The sequence below is a fragment of the Pristiophorus japonicus genome, chromosome 12 (genome assembly GCF_044704955.1).
Source record: "Pristiophorus japonicus isolate sPriJap1 chromosome 12, sPriJap1.hap1, whole genome shotgun sequence".
NCBI lineage: Eukaryota > Metazoa > Chordata > Chondrichthyes > Pristiophoridae > Pristiophorus > Pristiophorus japonicus.
In genome coordinates this window covers 187,008,231-187,023,300 of record NC_091988.1, presented here as the reverse complement: position 1 = coordinate 187,023,300, position 15,070 = coordinate 187,008,231, and the positions used below count along the sequence as shown (strand labels likewise).

General features: G+C 46.7%; 1 protein-coding gene across 1 annotated transcript in view; it reads right to left on the bottom strand.

Annotated features, from left to right (window-relative positions):
- The window catches only part of gss (glutathione synthetase), a 44,390-nt gene that overhangs the window by 16,007 nt on the left and 13,313 nt on the right, over positions 1 to 15,070 (bottom strand). The window contains exons 5-7 of the mRNA XM_070896273.1: positions 10,261 to 10,400; positions 4,394 to 4,510; positions 3,088 to 3,168 (exon numbers count right to left, since the gene is read on the bottom strand). Of these exons, the coding sequence (XP_070752374.1) occupies positions 3,088 to 3,168; positions 4,394 to 4,510; positions 10,261 to 10,400 (338 nt within the window). The remainder of the gene's footprint in view (positions 1 to 3,087; positions 3,169 to 4,393; positions 4,511 to 10,260; positions 10,401 to 15,070) is intronic.

Here is a 15,070-nt window from a genome sequence, read left to right as displayed (position 1 = left end):
GCACAAATCATTACAAATGGGTATGATTTGGTGGCCATTACAGAGACATGGTTGCAAGGTGGCCAGGACTGGGAATTAAACGTACAGGGGTATCTGACGATTCGGAAAGATAGGCAGGAAGGGAAGGGAGGTGGGGTAGCTCTGTTAATAAGGGATGATATCAGGGCAGTTGTGAGAGATGATATTGGCTCCAATGAACAAAATGTTGAATCATTGTGGGTGGAGATTAGAGATAGTAAGGGGAAAAAGTCACTGGTCGGCGTAGTTTATAGGCCCCCAAATAATAACTTCATGGTGGGGCGGGCAATAATCAAGGGAATAATGGAGGCATGTGAAAAAGGAACGGCAGTAGTTATGGGGGATTTTAACCTACATATCGATTGGTCAAATCAAATCGCAGGGGGTAGCCTGGAGGAGGAATTCAAAGAATGCATACGGGATTGTTTCTTAGAACAGTATGTAACAGAGCCTACAAGGGAGCAAGCCATTTTGGATCTGGTCCTGTGTAACGAGACAGGAAAAATAAACGATCTCCTCGTCAAAGATCCTCTCGGAATGAGTGATCACAATATGGTTGAATTTGTAATACAGATTGAGGATGAGGAAGTAGTGTCTCAAACGAGCGTACTATGCTTAAACAAAGGGGACCAAAGTGGGATGAGGGCAGAGTTGGCTAAAGTAGACTGGAAACAAGGACTAAACGGTGGCACAATTGAGGAACAGTGGAGGACTTTTAAGGAGCTCTTTCATAATGCGCAACAAAAATATATTCCAGTGAAAAAGAAGGGCGGCAAGAGAAGAGATAACCAGCCGTGGATAACCAAGGAAATAAAGGAAAGTATCAAATCAAAGACTAATGCGTATAAGGTGGCCAAGGTTATTGGGAAACTAGAGGATTGGGAAGATTTTAAGCAACAGCAAAGAATAACTAAAAAAGCAATAAAGAAAGGGAAGATAGATTACGAAGGTAAACTTGCGCAAAACATAAAAACGGATAGTAAAAGCTTTTACAGATATATAAAACGGAAAAGAGTGACTAAAGTAAATGTTGGTCCCTTAGATGAAAAGGGGGATTTTATAATGGGAAATGTGGAAATGGCCGAGACCTTAAACAATTATTTTGCTTCCGTCTTCACAGTGGAAGACACAAAAACCATGCCAAAAATTGCTGGTCATAGGAATGTGGGAAGGGAGGACCTAGAGATGGATCACTATCACTAGGGAGGTAGTGCTGGACAGACTAATGGGACTGAAGGTAGACAAGTCCCCTGGTCCTGATGAAATGCATCCCAGGATATTAAAAGAGATGGCGGAAGTTATAGCAGATGCATTTGTTATAATCTACCAAAATTTTCTGGAGTCTGGGGAGGTACCAGCGGATTGGAGAGCAGCTAATGTAACGCCTCAGTTTAAAAAAGGGGGCAGGCAAAAGGCAGGTAACTATAGGCCGGTTAGTTTAACATCTGTAGTGGGGAAAATGCTTGAAACTATCATTAAGGAAGAAATAGCGGGACATCTAGATAGGAATAATGTAATCAAGCAGACACAACATGGATTCATGAAGGGAAATCATGTTTAACTAATTTACTGGAATTCTTTGAGGATATAACAAGCATGGTGGATAGAGGTGTACCGATGTATGTGGTGTATTTAGATTTCCAAAAGGCATTCGATAGGGTGCCACACAAAAGGTTACTGCAGAAGATAAAGGTACGTGGAGTCAGAGGAAATGTATTAGCATGGATAGAGAATTGGCTAACTAACAGAAAGCAGAGAGTCGGGATAAATGGGTCCTTTTCCGGTTGGAAATCGGTGGTTAGTGGTGTGCCACAGGGATCAGTGCTGGGACCACAACTGTTTACAATATACATAGATGACCTAGAGGAGGGGACAGAGTGTAGTGCAACAAAATTTGCAGATGACACTAAGATTAGTGGGAAAGCGGGTTGTATAGAGGACTCAGAGAGGCTGCAAGGAGATTTGGATAGGTTAAGCGAATGGGCTAAGGTTTGGCAGATGGAATACAATGTCGGAAAGTGTGAGGTCATCCATCTTGGGAAAAAAAAAACAGTAAAAGGGAATATTATTTGAATGGGGAGAAATTACAACATGCTGTGGTGCAGAGGGACCTGGGGGTCCTTGTGCATGAATCCCAAAAGGTTAGTTTGCAGGTGCAGCAGGTAATCAGGAAGGTAAATGGAATGTTGGCCTTCATTGCGAAAGGGATGGAGTACAAAAGCAGGGAGGTGTTGCTGCAACTGTATAAGGTATTGGTAAGGCCACACCTGGAGTACTGCATGCAGTTTTGGTCACCTTACTTAAGGAAGGATATACTGGCTTTGGAAGGGGTACAGAGACGATTCACTAGGCTGATTCCAGAAATGAGGGGGTTACCTTATGATGATAGATTGAGTAGACTGGGTCTTTACTCCTTGGAGTTCAGAAGGATGAGGGGTGATCTTATAGAAACATTTAAAATCATGAAAGGGATAGACAAGATAGAGGCAGAGAGGTTGTTTCCACTGGTCGGGGAGACTAGAACTAGGGGGCACAGCCTCAAAATACCGGGGAGCCAATTTAAAACCGAGTTGAGAAGGAATTTCTTCTCCCAGAGGGTTGTGAATATGTGGAATTCTCTGCCCAAGGAAGCAGTTGAGGCTGGCTCATTGAATGTTTTCAAGTCACAGATAGATAGATTTTTAAGCAATAAGGGAATTAAGGGTTACGGGGAGAGGGCGGCTAAGTGGAGCTGAGTCCACGATCAGATCAGCCATGATCTTATTGAATGGCGGAGCAGGCTCGAGGGGCTAGATGGCCTACTCCTGTTCTTATGTTCTTATGTTCTGGTGGGGAAGGGTGGAATGATTTCACTACGTGTACACTGCTCAACATTTCCAGAGGAATCGAAAAAATATATATTTTTTTTTTTAAAGTGTACTTGTGATCTCACCGGAAGGACTGAACAAAGGGAACCTGCCTGCTGTATTAAATCCGCCCCAATGGAAGTTATTACAGCAAGGCAAGTGTGGTCATTTATCCAATTAAACCAAACCCAAGCCCCGCTAACCTACCCCAGGCAACACATACTTATGCCACAGCTCCATTTCCAAACAGCGTTGGTCAAAGATATTCCTCGAGACTTTTTCAATCAGGAAAACAACCACTGCCCTGCATAAAACACACAGAACAGCACAGTTAAGTGTCACAGCAATCAATCCGCTTATAATTCTTGATCAACAGTCTGAAATTGTGCTCTAAAGAGTTTTAAATATTGAATAATAACAGTTCGTGGGGTCAATTGATGTTTGCTTCGTGTTGAAATTGGACAAAAGGACAACATGTGGATGATAAACGGAAGATAAATACTTAATGCTATTTGCGCTCAGTTGGTCCAGGGAGCATGTAACTGAGCTATTCAGATCAGCAAGTCCCAAGTCTGATTATCGCCGCGTTTGCTGATCTGAGCCAGAGCTTAGGGCGCTAAATTTGATCTCTCCCTCCAAAACAGGGGGCTGGGGCGGAGAGAAAAAAATTTTAGCAGGTGATCCCACTCCTGATTGCAAGCTGGTGATAGTTTTGGAAATGTATGTACTGAAAGAAAGAAAATAAAGACTTGCATTTATATAACGCCTTTCTTGACCTCAAAACGCTGCACAGCGCTTTACAGCCAATCAACTCCTTTTGGAGTGTAGTCACTGTTGTAATGTCGGAAACACGGCAGCCAATTTGCGCACAGCAAGCTCCCACAAACAGCAATGTGATAATCTCTTTTTAGTCATGTTGGTAGAGGGATAAATATTAGCCAGGACACCACGGAGAATTCCCCTGTTCTTCTTCGAAATAGTGCCATGCAAGAGAGCAGACGGTGCCTCGGTTTAACATCTCATCCGGAAGACTGCGCCTCCGATAGTGCAGCACTCCCTCAGCACTGCACTGGAGTGTCAGCCTAGATTTTTGTGCTCAAGTCCCTGAGGTGGGACGAGAATCCACAACCTTCTGACTCAGTGCTACCCACTGAGCCACGGCTGACACCCGTGCCATCAGGCAATCTTAAAATCAGGATTGGCGGTAATGGCTCCCACGGTTGAATGGCCTGCTAACACCTATTGTCTAGGCGTACATGCACACACACACGCACACGCACGAGGAATGACTACTGGGCAAGGCCACAAAGCCAGCAACACTTGTGGAACCATCCTCAAACAAGAGGCAAATGCTCTGCAGAGAAAATTAGAAACAAGATACTTTTGAAAAACACATGTTCACCCAATAGAAAATCTGCCGACCATCGGGTGACTAAAATTACTGCTTCTAGACAGAGATTGTTTTTCCACCACCCGTCCCACAATAGTCACTGGTTTGCAGACAGTCCTCGAGTTCAAATGTTACTTACTCTGGTGACCCATACATATGCCAGGCTTTTGCAATTCCTTCGGCGATGCCTTTAGCCGCGTTGTTGCTCAGGATCTTAGCTGCTTCATCAGGCTTTCCCCAAAGATTCAGTACGTGCCTGGAATGAAGCACGAGAAAAGGTCACATCAATGTCCACTGCTTCGCCGAGACGTCAAAAACCTGGTAACACTTAAATAGCACAATTGTAAAGGGTGTTCATATACACAAATCCTTGAAGGACAAGTTGATAAGGCTGTTGGAAACGCATACGCAGTTCTGCGCTTTATAAATCGAGACATGTCGGGGAGAAATTCAGCTCCTTTGCGCCTCCGGGGGAGGGGGTGATAATGGGGTGCAAATGGGTTAGCGATCGGGCGCAGCGAGATCAGCGACTCCCGCTAAATTCGGCGCGATTTGCGGCGGCGGTGTGACGTTGCGCCCCCATCACCTTCGCCTGGAGATCGTGACATCATCGTCGTGCACATCGCCCCGGTCCCGAACTTCGTTTCCGCCCCGCGCAGCATTGCCGGGCAAAAACACCGACAGCTGCAGGAGGAGTACGTCGGGAGGCCGGGCGCTTCCGGGGGGGGTGGGGGGGTGGGGGGTGGGGAGCGGCGATGCTTGAAGGCGAGGTAGCCGAGGCAAGCACAACCCGGTTTCCTGCCCGCGATCGATCAGCCCGGCACTCTGCTGCAGCGCACCGGGCTGATCGGGACGGATCGCAGGCTGCCGTTGGGGGGGGGGGGTCGAGCCTGCAGCGATGGCCCATAACTTTAAGGGAGGAAAGCAGCCTCTGAGCTCGGCAGTGTGGGACGGCCCATTGTGCAGCGCTGCTCGGCTACCTGCCGCCTCTTCCGCTCCAGGAAGGAAGTGGAGCGCTTGATTTCACGTTCCACTTCCTGCCTGGAGCGCAACCGTCGCATACAAGTTTGAAAACAATGGCGCCAGGGCACTCATTTTTCAAACTTTTAAAAGTTAGCGCCCCAACACAGGCCCTCCCCAATTTCTCTCTCGTGGAGCAAGGAGGGAACAATAAATCTGTAGAAATCACTGGTTGGGCCTCAGCTGGGGTATCGTGCTCAATTATGGGCGCCACACTTTAGGAAAGCAATGCTCCCTCTGATTTTTCTTTGGGTGCACGGCCCCTTGAACGGGTTTTTCATTTTTCAAAATGTCAGTGTTCTTTTTTCCATTCAAATGGCGGAGATTGGCCTGCGAGGGATCCACAGTCTGCTGTGTGGCTGCACAGCTTAACCGGAACATTGACATCAAGACCATGGGGGTGGGGGCACAGAGAAAATGTACTAGACTGGTACCACTGGACGACAAACTTCAGCTATGTGGAGAGATTCAAGAAGCTGGGATTGTTATCTCCTTGGAGTAGAGGTGATGAAGGGGAGATTTAATTTTGGTGTTCAAAATTATGAAGGGTTTAGAGTAGACAGGGAGAAACGGTTTCCACTGGAATGAGGGGCGGTAATCACCGGAAAGAGATTCAAGATAATTGCCAAAAGAACCAGGGAAGATGAGGAGAATTTTTTTAAAGCAACGGGTTTAACCCTTTTCGGCCAATTACTCTCTGTGGGGAAATCATCAAGTTGGCGCATTCCAGCATCAATTACAAGCTAGCTGCGAAGGAAGTGTTCTGTAGGTTAGAACACAAGAACTAGGAGCTGGAGCTCAAGCCTGCTCCGCCATTCAAGACCATAGCTGATCAGATCCTGGCCTATCTCCACTTCCCCGCCAGTTCTCCATAACCCTCGACTCCCTTATTTGAGTACAGGGGCAGGGAGGTGTTGCTACAGTTGTACAGGGCCTTGGTGAGGCCACACCTGGAATATTGTGTACAGTTTTGGTCTCCTAACTTGAGGAAGGACATTCTTGCTATTGAGCGAGTGCAGCGAAGACTCACCGGACTGATTCCCGGGATGGTGGGACTGACCTATCAAGAAAGACTGGATCAACTGGGCTTGTATTCACTGGAGTTCAGAAGAATGAGAGGGGACCTCATAGAAACGTTTAAAATTCTGACGGGTTTAGACAGGTTAGATGCAGGAAGAATGTTCCCAATGTTGGGGAAGTCCAGAACCAGGGGTCACAGTCTGAGGATAAGGGGTAAAACCATTTAGGACCGAGATGAGGAGAAACTTCTTCACCCAGAGAGTGGTGAACCTGTGGAATTCTCTACCACAGAAAGTAGTTGAGGCCAATTCACTAAATATATTCAAAAGGGAGTTAGATGAAGTCCTTACTACTCGGGGGATCAAGGGGTATGGCGAGAAAGCAGGAAGTGGGTACTGAAGTTTCATGTTCAGCCATGAACTCATTGAATGGCAGTGCAGGCTAGAAGGGCTGAATGGCCTGCTCCTGCACCTATTTTCTATGTTTCTATTCCTGCTATTGAGGGAGTGCAGCGAAGGTTCACCAGACTGATTCCCGGGATGGCGGGACTGACATATTAAGAAAGACTGGATCAACTGGGCTTGTATTCACTGGAGTTCAGAAGAATGAGAGGGGATCTCATAGAAACGTTTAAAATTCTGACGGGTTTAGACAGGTTAGATGCAGAAAGAATGTTCCCAATGTTGGGGGAAGTCCAGAACCAGGGGTCACAGTCTAAGGATAAGGGGTAAGCCATTTAGGACCGAGATGAGGAGAAACTTCTTCACCCAGAGAGTGGTGAACCTGTGGAATTCTCTACCACAGAAAGTTGTTGAGGCCAATTCACTAAATATATTCAAAAAGGAGTTAGATGTAGTCCTTACTACTAGGGGGGTCAAGGGGTATGGCGAGAAAGCAGGAATGGGGTACTGAAGTTGCATGTTCAGCCATGAACTCATTGAATGGCGGTGCAGACTCGAAGTTTCTACGTCCAAAAATCTGTCCATCTCCAACTTGAATATATTCAATGACCCAGCCTCCTCAGCTCTCTGGAGTAGGGAATCCCAAAGATTCACGACCCTCAGAAGAAATTCCTCCTCATTTCCATTTTAAATGGGTGACCCCTTATTCTGAAACTATGCCTCTTAGTTCTAGATTTCCCCACGAGGGGAAACATCTTCTCAGCATCGACCCTGCCAAACCCCCTCACAATCCCACACGCTTCAAGAAGATCAACCCTCATGCCTCCAAACTCCGAGTATAGACCCAACCTGCTTAACCTTTCTTCACAAGACAACTCCATCTCAAAAATCAACCTCGTGAACCTTCTCTGAACTGCCTCCAATGCAAGTATATCCCTCCTTAAATGAGACGACCAAAACTGTACACAGTACTCCAGGTGTGGTCTTACCAATACCCAGGTAGATACAGGTTGGCGCCTGCTTGTAAATCCCTAGCCACTGCCATCGGAGAGGCCAGATTACCAGGGTCAGAAAAATACCAGCAGAAAATGACTGGCGCTTTTCACTTTTAGTTTTAAAAAGATAATTCGGCTTTGATTTATTTTGCATCTTTACGAATGATGTTTGCGATTAACAACTTGGTCAATAAATATCGCCATACTTGTAAGCACATACTTGACATGTGCGCCAAAGTCTGGCATTCTCGAACGCAACCCTTTGAGTTGCAATGGTACCAAGCCAGACGAGATTCTTGCATGCACCTTGTGTGGCATTGCTTAGAGCATGTTAGATAATGTACTGTTTTATAACGACAGGAGGATTACACTGTGTAATGCGTCCAATACTCAGGCAAAGATGTAGTTGTACTTAACATGTCCCTATTCAAGGATACAATTTTGAATTTCCGTACAATGTCAGATCCTGAGGCCAGAGTTAATTGCCGTCTGACAAGTGAAGTTTGCAAATTGCCGGGTCATCAGCAGAAAGAAAGACAACATAACGTAATATAGTTATCTACCATTCCATACAACATTCTCACATAAATCGGTCCATTAATGGTTAAAGCCACTGCCTGTCTGAACAGTAAATTGTAGTACTGTGTCCAATTCTGGGCACCGCACGTTAGGAAGGATGTGAAGGCCTTAGAGAGGGTGCAGAAGAGATTTACAAGGATGGTTCCAGGGATGAGGGACTTCAGTTACGTGGATAGTCCAGAGAAGCTGGGGTTGTTCTCCTTACAGCAGAGATTTGATAGAGGTGTTCAAAATCAGGAGGGGTAGGACAGAGTAGACAGAGAAACTGTTCCCATTGGTGAAAGGGACGAGAACCAGAGGATAGGAAAACCTTTTTTACTTTTTTTTTTTTACGCAGCGAGTGGTTAGGATCTGAATTGCACTGCCCGAGAGGGTGGTGGAGGCAGACTCAATCACGCCTTTCAAAAGGGAGTTAGATAAGTACCTGAAGGGCCAAGATTTGCAATGTTACAGGGAAAGGGCGGGGGAGTGGGACTAGCTGAAGTGCTCATGCAGAGGGCTGGCCTCCTTCTGTACTGTAACCGCTATGGTGGGGAGAGTCCAGAACAAGGGGACATAACCTTAAAATTAGGGGAGATGTCAGGGAGCACTTCTTCACACAAGGGGTGGATTCTATGATTCTAGTAGAACATGTCCTATTCGGATTTAGAATGATGAGTACATGGCTTACTTGGGGCTAAATGTGCCATACAGATGGCTCACAGGCAGGGGGCAACAAGCCAGCCAACAGGAAAGCCCGAGGTTCAATCCCTGGTCTGTACCGCCTTCGATGGCTCAGCCAGAAGAGCAATAAAAGCTACACATCTCCCTGTCCCGGAGACGGGGAACGGGGAGAAATCGCTCGGCGTTTCAGCTGCTGATCGTTATCCAGTGACCTTTTGCCCGACCACTAACATCCGCCTTCTGCATAGTGCATGTGTGGAACTTGGAGGCGGACAGGAGGAGGTTTGGCTACAATAACACGATGCCTCCCACAGTTGATATTCACCATCCTGGCTCACTCCTGGAGAACAGGTGAGGTACCAGAGGTCAGCCAGTACCTTTGCAAAACATAGACAAGCATAAAAGAGGCAGTGCCTGCAGAAGAGAAGAAGAAACTAATGGAATATTTCACCAAATATTCAGTGAGCGTTAGCAGACTATCGGGCAGCAGCTGAGCCTGATCCTCTCCTCTCCTCAATTGACACCCACATGCCTCCAGTAGGGTCGCTGCTGAATGACCATCAAGGGCACTGAGACTGGGAATTTGATCAGGATGCCATTCTGCTCTCCACAGCTCTGGCCCAGAGCCACAACAAAAAGACTTGCATTTATACGTGTATAGCGCTTTTCACGACCACCAGACGTCTGTCTCAAAAGCGCTTTACAGCCAATGAAGTACTTTTGGAGTGTTGACGCTGTTGTAATGTGGGAAACGTGGCAGCCAACTTGCGCACAGCAAGCTCCCACAAACAGCAATGTGATAATGACCAGATAATCTGTTTTTTTTTGATAAGAAGAATAAATATTGGCCCGGACACCGGGGATAACTGCTCTGCTCTTTTTCAAAATAGTGCCTTGGCATCGTTTACATCCACCCGAGGGTAGACGGGGCCTCGGTTTAACGTCTCATCCGAAGGACAGCACCTCCAACAGTGTAGCACTCGCTCAGTACTGCACTGGGAGTGCCAGCCTAGATTTATGTGCTCAAGTGTCCCTGGAGTGGGACTTGAACCCACAACCTTCTGACTCAGAGGCAAGTGTGCTACCCACTGAGCCATGGCTGACCAACTATACTACTTTTAGTGGGAAGAGGCCGCAGATAGAGTATAGAGATGGGTGGGTGGGCAGACAGAATTTACAGCACAGAAATAGGTCATTCGGCCCATGCCTGTGTTTTTGCTCCATACAAGCCTATTCTCACCACAGATTGCAAAAGACTATTTTCATCTGCACACAAAGGAAAGATCAATTTCAATTAAGCTGCCAAAAATCTCGAGTTCAGTTCTTACCGATGTACATCTGGAACCCGGTCAGCCAGCCCTGCGTAACTAGCAGCAATTGTGTTAATTTCTATTTGTTTCAGGCAAGTGCTTTTATCCGGTCGTTTGTCAAACATGTAGTCCGATCGGTTTATACCCAAAGTAATAGGCTGAAGGAGGAAAGAGAAAAGAAAAAAAATTAGACCTTAGTTGAACAAAAGCAATGGGCTGGGCACATCCAACACAAAATGCTTCTTCATTTAACTTCCGTATGCATAGATTTTAAGAAAGTATCTGACCCTTGTGGGGTACTGAGGTTGCATGATTAGCCATGATCATATTGAATGGTGGTGCAGGCTCAAAGGGCCGAATGGCCTGCTCCTGCACCTATTTTCTATGTTTAAGAATGCAACGGAGTTCTACATTTTGTTCCCTGCCCCCCCCGGCTCCATGACCTCACCAATCTTCTCCACTGCCGTCCCCACAAGTGATCTCACTGGATAGCAATGGGGAGTGGACACGGCCGTTTTGCCCTCTCTCTATTTCCAGAGGCATTGATGACAATTACAGCACCCTTACTGCTGCTCAACTCCGTTAACTCAGCACAGACTGGCATCAAACCCGAACTACCGAGACATCAACAAGGGCAAGTAGAGATGGGCAATAAATCTCTTGTTTTTATATAGCGCCGTTAACATAGCAGAACCTTTTCAGTGGCTCAGCTAGTGCATCAACCACCTGAACTGCCAGGGAGAACCTTTTCATTGAATTAAAAAAAAATCTTACACCCGATAGAAAATCCCTATGATGCCCCTCATGCTCAAATATCTTGTGGGCACCCTTTCCGCCCCGCAAGACCCCCAACTGAACAATGACCAGTTGGGCAAAGTACGAGAGAAAGGACACAGGCCCCAAGCAAGGAGTTTACATGTTCAGGATAGGGGAAAAATTAATTTTATGTGGGCCATTCAGCACTTCGAGCCACTCAATTAGATCATGGCTGATCTGTACATCAACCCCATTTATCTGCCTTTGTTCCACATTGCTTAATATCATTACCTAATAAAAAAAATCTATTGATCTCAGTCTTGAAAATTTCAACTGACCCCCAGCATTTTGGGGGGGGGGGGGGGGGGGGGCGGGGGGGGAATCCAAAAGAACATAAGAAATAGGAGCAGGACTCGAGCCTGCTCTGCCATTCAGTAAGATCATGGTTGATCTGATCTTGACCTCAACTCCACTTCCCTGCCCGCTCCCCATAACCCTCGACTCCCCCATCGTTCAAAAAAGTTCCAGATTTCCACTACCCTTTGTGTGAAAGAGTGCCTCCTGATTTAATTCACAAATGACCTAGCTCTAATTTTAAGGTTGTGCCCTCCTGTTCTGGATTCCCTCACCAGAGGAAACAGTTTCTCTATCTACCCTTTATCCTTACTGTGTGTTTGTTGGTAAAAGGGCAAGATGGAAATCAGAGTGTGCTTTATTTTCCTGGTTACTGAATGGTTGTAGATATTTGTAAAGTAAATATACACATGAAATACATTTGCCTGTATTGAGAAAGTATTTTATTTTTTTTTAATTATTTGTTCCTGGGAATCACTGACAAGGCCAGCATTTATTGCCCATCCCTAATTGCCAGAGGAGGTGGTGGTGAGCCACCTTCCTGAACCGCTGCAGTCCGTGTGGTGAAGGTGCTCCCACAGCGCTGTTAGGGAGTTCCAGAATTTTGACCCAGCAATGATGAAGGAATGGCCGATATATTTTCAAGTCAGTATGGTGTGTGACTTGAAGGGGAACTTGAAAGCGGTGGTGTTCCCATGTGCCTGCTGCCTTTGTCCTTCTAGGTGGTAGAGGTCACGGGTTTGGGAGTTTTCTGCAAAAACAAGTTCATGTGGCTAAAACGGTGTTGCTGGAGCCATAAATGTGACTAGTCGGCAATTTCTACTGGCTAACACGGCACTGGAGCATTAGTAGTGTAAAGTCCAAAACTGTGATGATGTCCAACGAAATCGGATAATCTGGATGATGGGGCCAGCAACAGCAATGTCAGGTTACAAAGAGGTGCTTAGGTTTATGCTACTTGTACTAATTTGGACTAAGCATAAAAGTCATTAGTGAGCCCCATATTCAAAGCGAGGCATTTGCCTGCCCATGCTGAGACTGAGCTGACCCAAAGTGAGGAAGTTGAGGTTGAGAGAGAGAGAGAGAGAGAGAGAGAGAGAGAGAGAGAGAGAGAGAGAGAGAGAGAGAGAGAGAGAGAGAGAGAGAGAGAGAGAGAGAATAAATTATGTGGGATGGGAAAAGGCAAAAAAAAAAGTTTCCTCCCTGGACGAGTGGATAATGGGGTAACACTTAACATAAAAATTAGGAGCAGGAGTAGGCCATTCGGCCCCTCTTGCCTGCCTCAACATTCCTGCACTGTCCCCATATCCCTTGATTAACCTTAATAATCAAAAATCTATCGTTCGCTGTCCTGAATACACTCAATGACTGAGCCTCTATAGCCCTCTGGGGTAGAGAATACCAAAGATTCACCACCCTCTGAGTGAAGAAGTTTCTCCTCATTTCAGTCCTAAATGGCCGCCCCCTTATTCTGAGACTGTGAGCCCTGGTTCTAGACTCCCCAGTCCGGGGGAAACATCCTCCCTGCACCTACCCTGTCAAGCCCTGTAAGAATTTTGATATGTTTTAATGAGATCACCTCTCATTCTTCTAAACTCGAGAGAATATAGGCCTCGTCTGCTCAACCTTTCCTCAAAGGACAATCACCCCCATCAAAGGAATCAACCTTCGCTGCACTCCCTCGATGGCAAGTATATCCTTCCTTAGTTAGAGACCAAATCTGTACACAATACTCCAAGTGTGGTCTCATCAGGGCCCTATATAATTGCAGTAAGATGTCTTTACTCTTATACTAAAATCCTCTTGTAATAAAGGCCAACATACCATTTGCTTTCTTAATTGCTTGCTGTACCTGCATGTTAATTTTGTGGTTTGTGTACAAGGACACCCAGGTCCCTTTGAACACCGATATTTCCCAATCTCTCACCATTTAAAAAATACTCTGGTAGGAAAAATAGAAAAGCAAAGTGGATAACTTCACATTTCTCCACATTATATTCCATTTGCCATGTCCTTGCCCATTCACTTAGCCTGTCTATACCCTCTTGAAGCCTCTTCACATCCTCCTCACAAACTTACATTCCCACCTAGCTTGGTATCATCAGCAAACTTGGATACATTACATTTGGTACCCCCCCATCCAAATCATGGAGATACATTGCGAATAGCTGGGGCCCCAAGCACCAATCCTTGCGGTACCCCTCTAGTTACAGCCTGCCAACCCGAAAATGACCCATTTATACCTACTCTCTGTATTCTGTCCATTAACCAATCCTTAATCCATGCTAGTATTTTACCCCCCACCCCCCCAATCCCATGTGCCCCTAATTTTGTTTAACAACCTCTTGTGGTTAACTAAGCCATTCAGACAAAATGGCATCAAGATCGGTTCCTGGCCTGTGCTGAACCAGGAGATGACAGCCTGGGCAGCAATTAGATTACAACAACTGGTCTCAATCCCCCTCCGCCCCCGCCCCCGCCCACACACAATCCGGGCTAAGCGAGGGGAGGAGGCAGTCTTCTGCCCCAGAATTGCTACAGAATTGCTATCCATCAACACGTGCAAGAACTATGTTTGGACGATGACAAGATCAGGCTCAGTCGTGTTGCCCTCCAGTTGAGCAGCCTGCTCACACTGGCATTAAATGGCCCACACGGGCACGGTCTTGGCTGACTCGGAGCACCCGTGGCCACTTTGGACCCAAGAAAAACAAGACCAGAGTATTTTCTGAATGGCGAGAGGCTCGGGACTGTGGAGGAGCAGAGAGATTTCGGGGTCAGAGTACAGAAATCACTAACAGCTGGTCAACAGGTACAAAAATAATTTAAAAAGGGTAATGGAATGTTGGCCTTCATCTAAAGATGGCTGGAATACAAAGGGGAAGAAGTGATGTTAGTTATATAAAGCTCTGGTTCAACCCCATTTAGCCCTGGTCATCGCACCTCAGGAAGGATATACAGGCCTTGGACGGGTTGCCGTGCACCAGGAGGATATCTGGGCTGAAAGGGTTAAATTATGAGGACAGGTTGCATTGTATTCCCGTGAATATAAAAGATTAAGGGGTGATCTAATTGAGGTGTTTAAGTTGATTGAAGGAGTTGATAGGGTTGAGAGCGCGAGAGAGCGCGCGCGCGGCAGGGCGAGGAGGAGAGGGCGGGCGATGGGGAGAGGGCGGGCGAGGGAGGGGGCAAGAAACGGTGGGGGAGTCCAGAACAAGGAATCATAACCTTAAAATTAGAGCTAGGCCATTCAGGGGTGACGTCAGGTCGCTGGAGATATATCGCCAACGATGTCTCCACATGATCCTGCAAATCCCCTGGGAGGTCAGGCCCACCAACATCAGTGTCCTCGTCCAGACTAACATCCCCAGTACTGAAGCACTGACCACACTCGATCAGCTTCGCTGGGCAGGCCATATAGTTTGCATGCCAGATACGAGACTCCCTAAGCAAATGCTTTATGCGGAGCTCCTTCACGGTAAACGAGCCAAAGGTGGGCAACGGAAACGTTACAAGGACACCCTCAAAGCCTCCCTGGTAAAGTGCGACATCACCTCTGACACCTGGGAGACCCTGGCCGAAGACCACCCGAGGTGGAGAAAGTGCATCCGGGAAGGCGTTGAGCTCTTCAAGTCTCAACGCAAAGAGCGTGAAGAGGCCAAGCGCAGGCAGCGGAAGGAGCGCGCGGCAAACCAGCCCCACCCACCCCTTCCCTCGA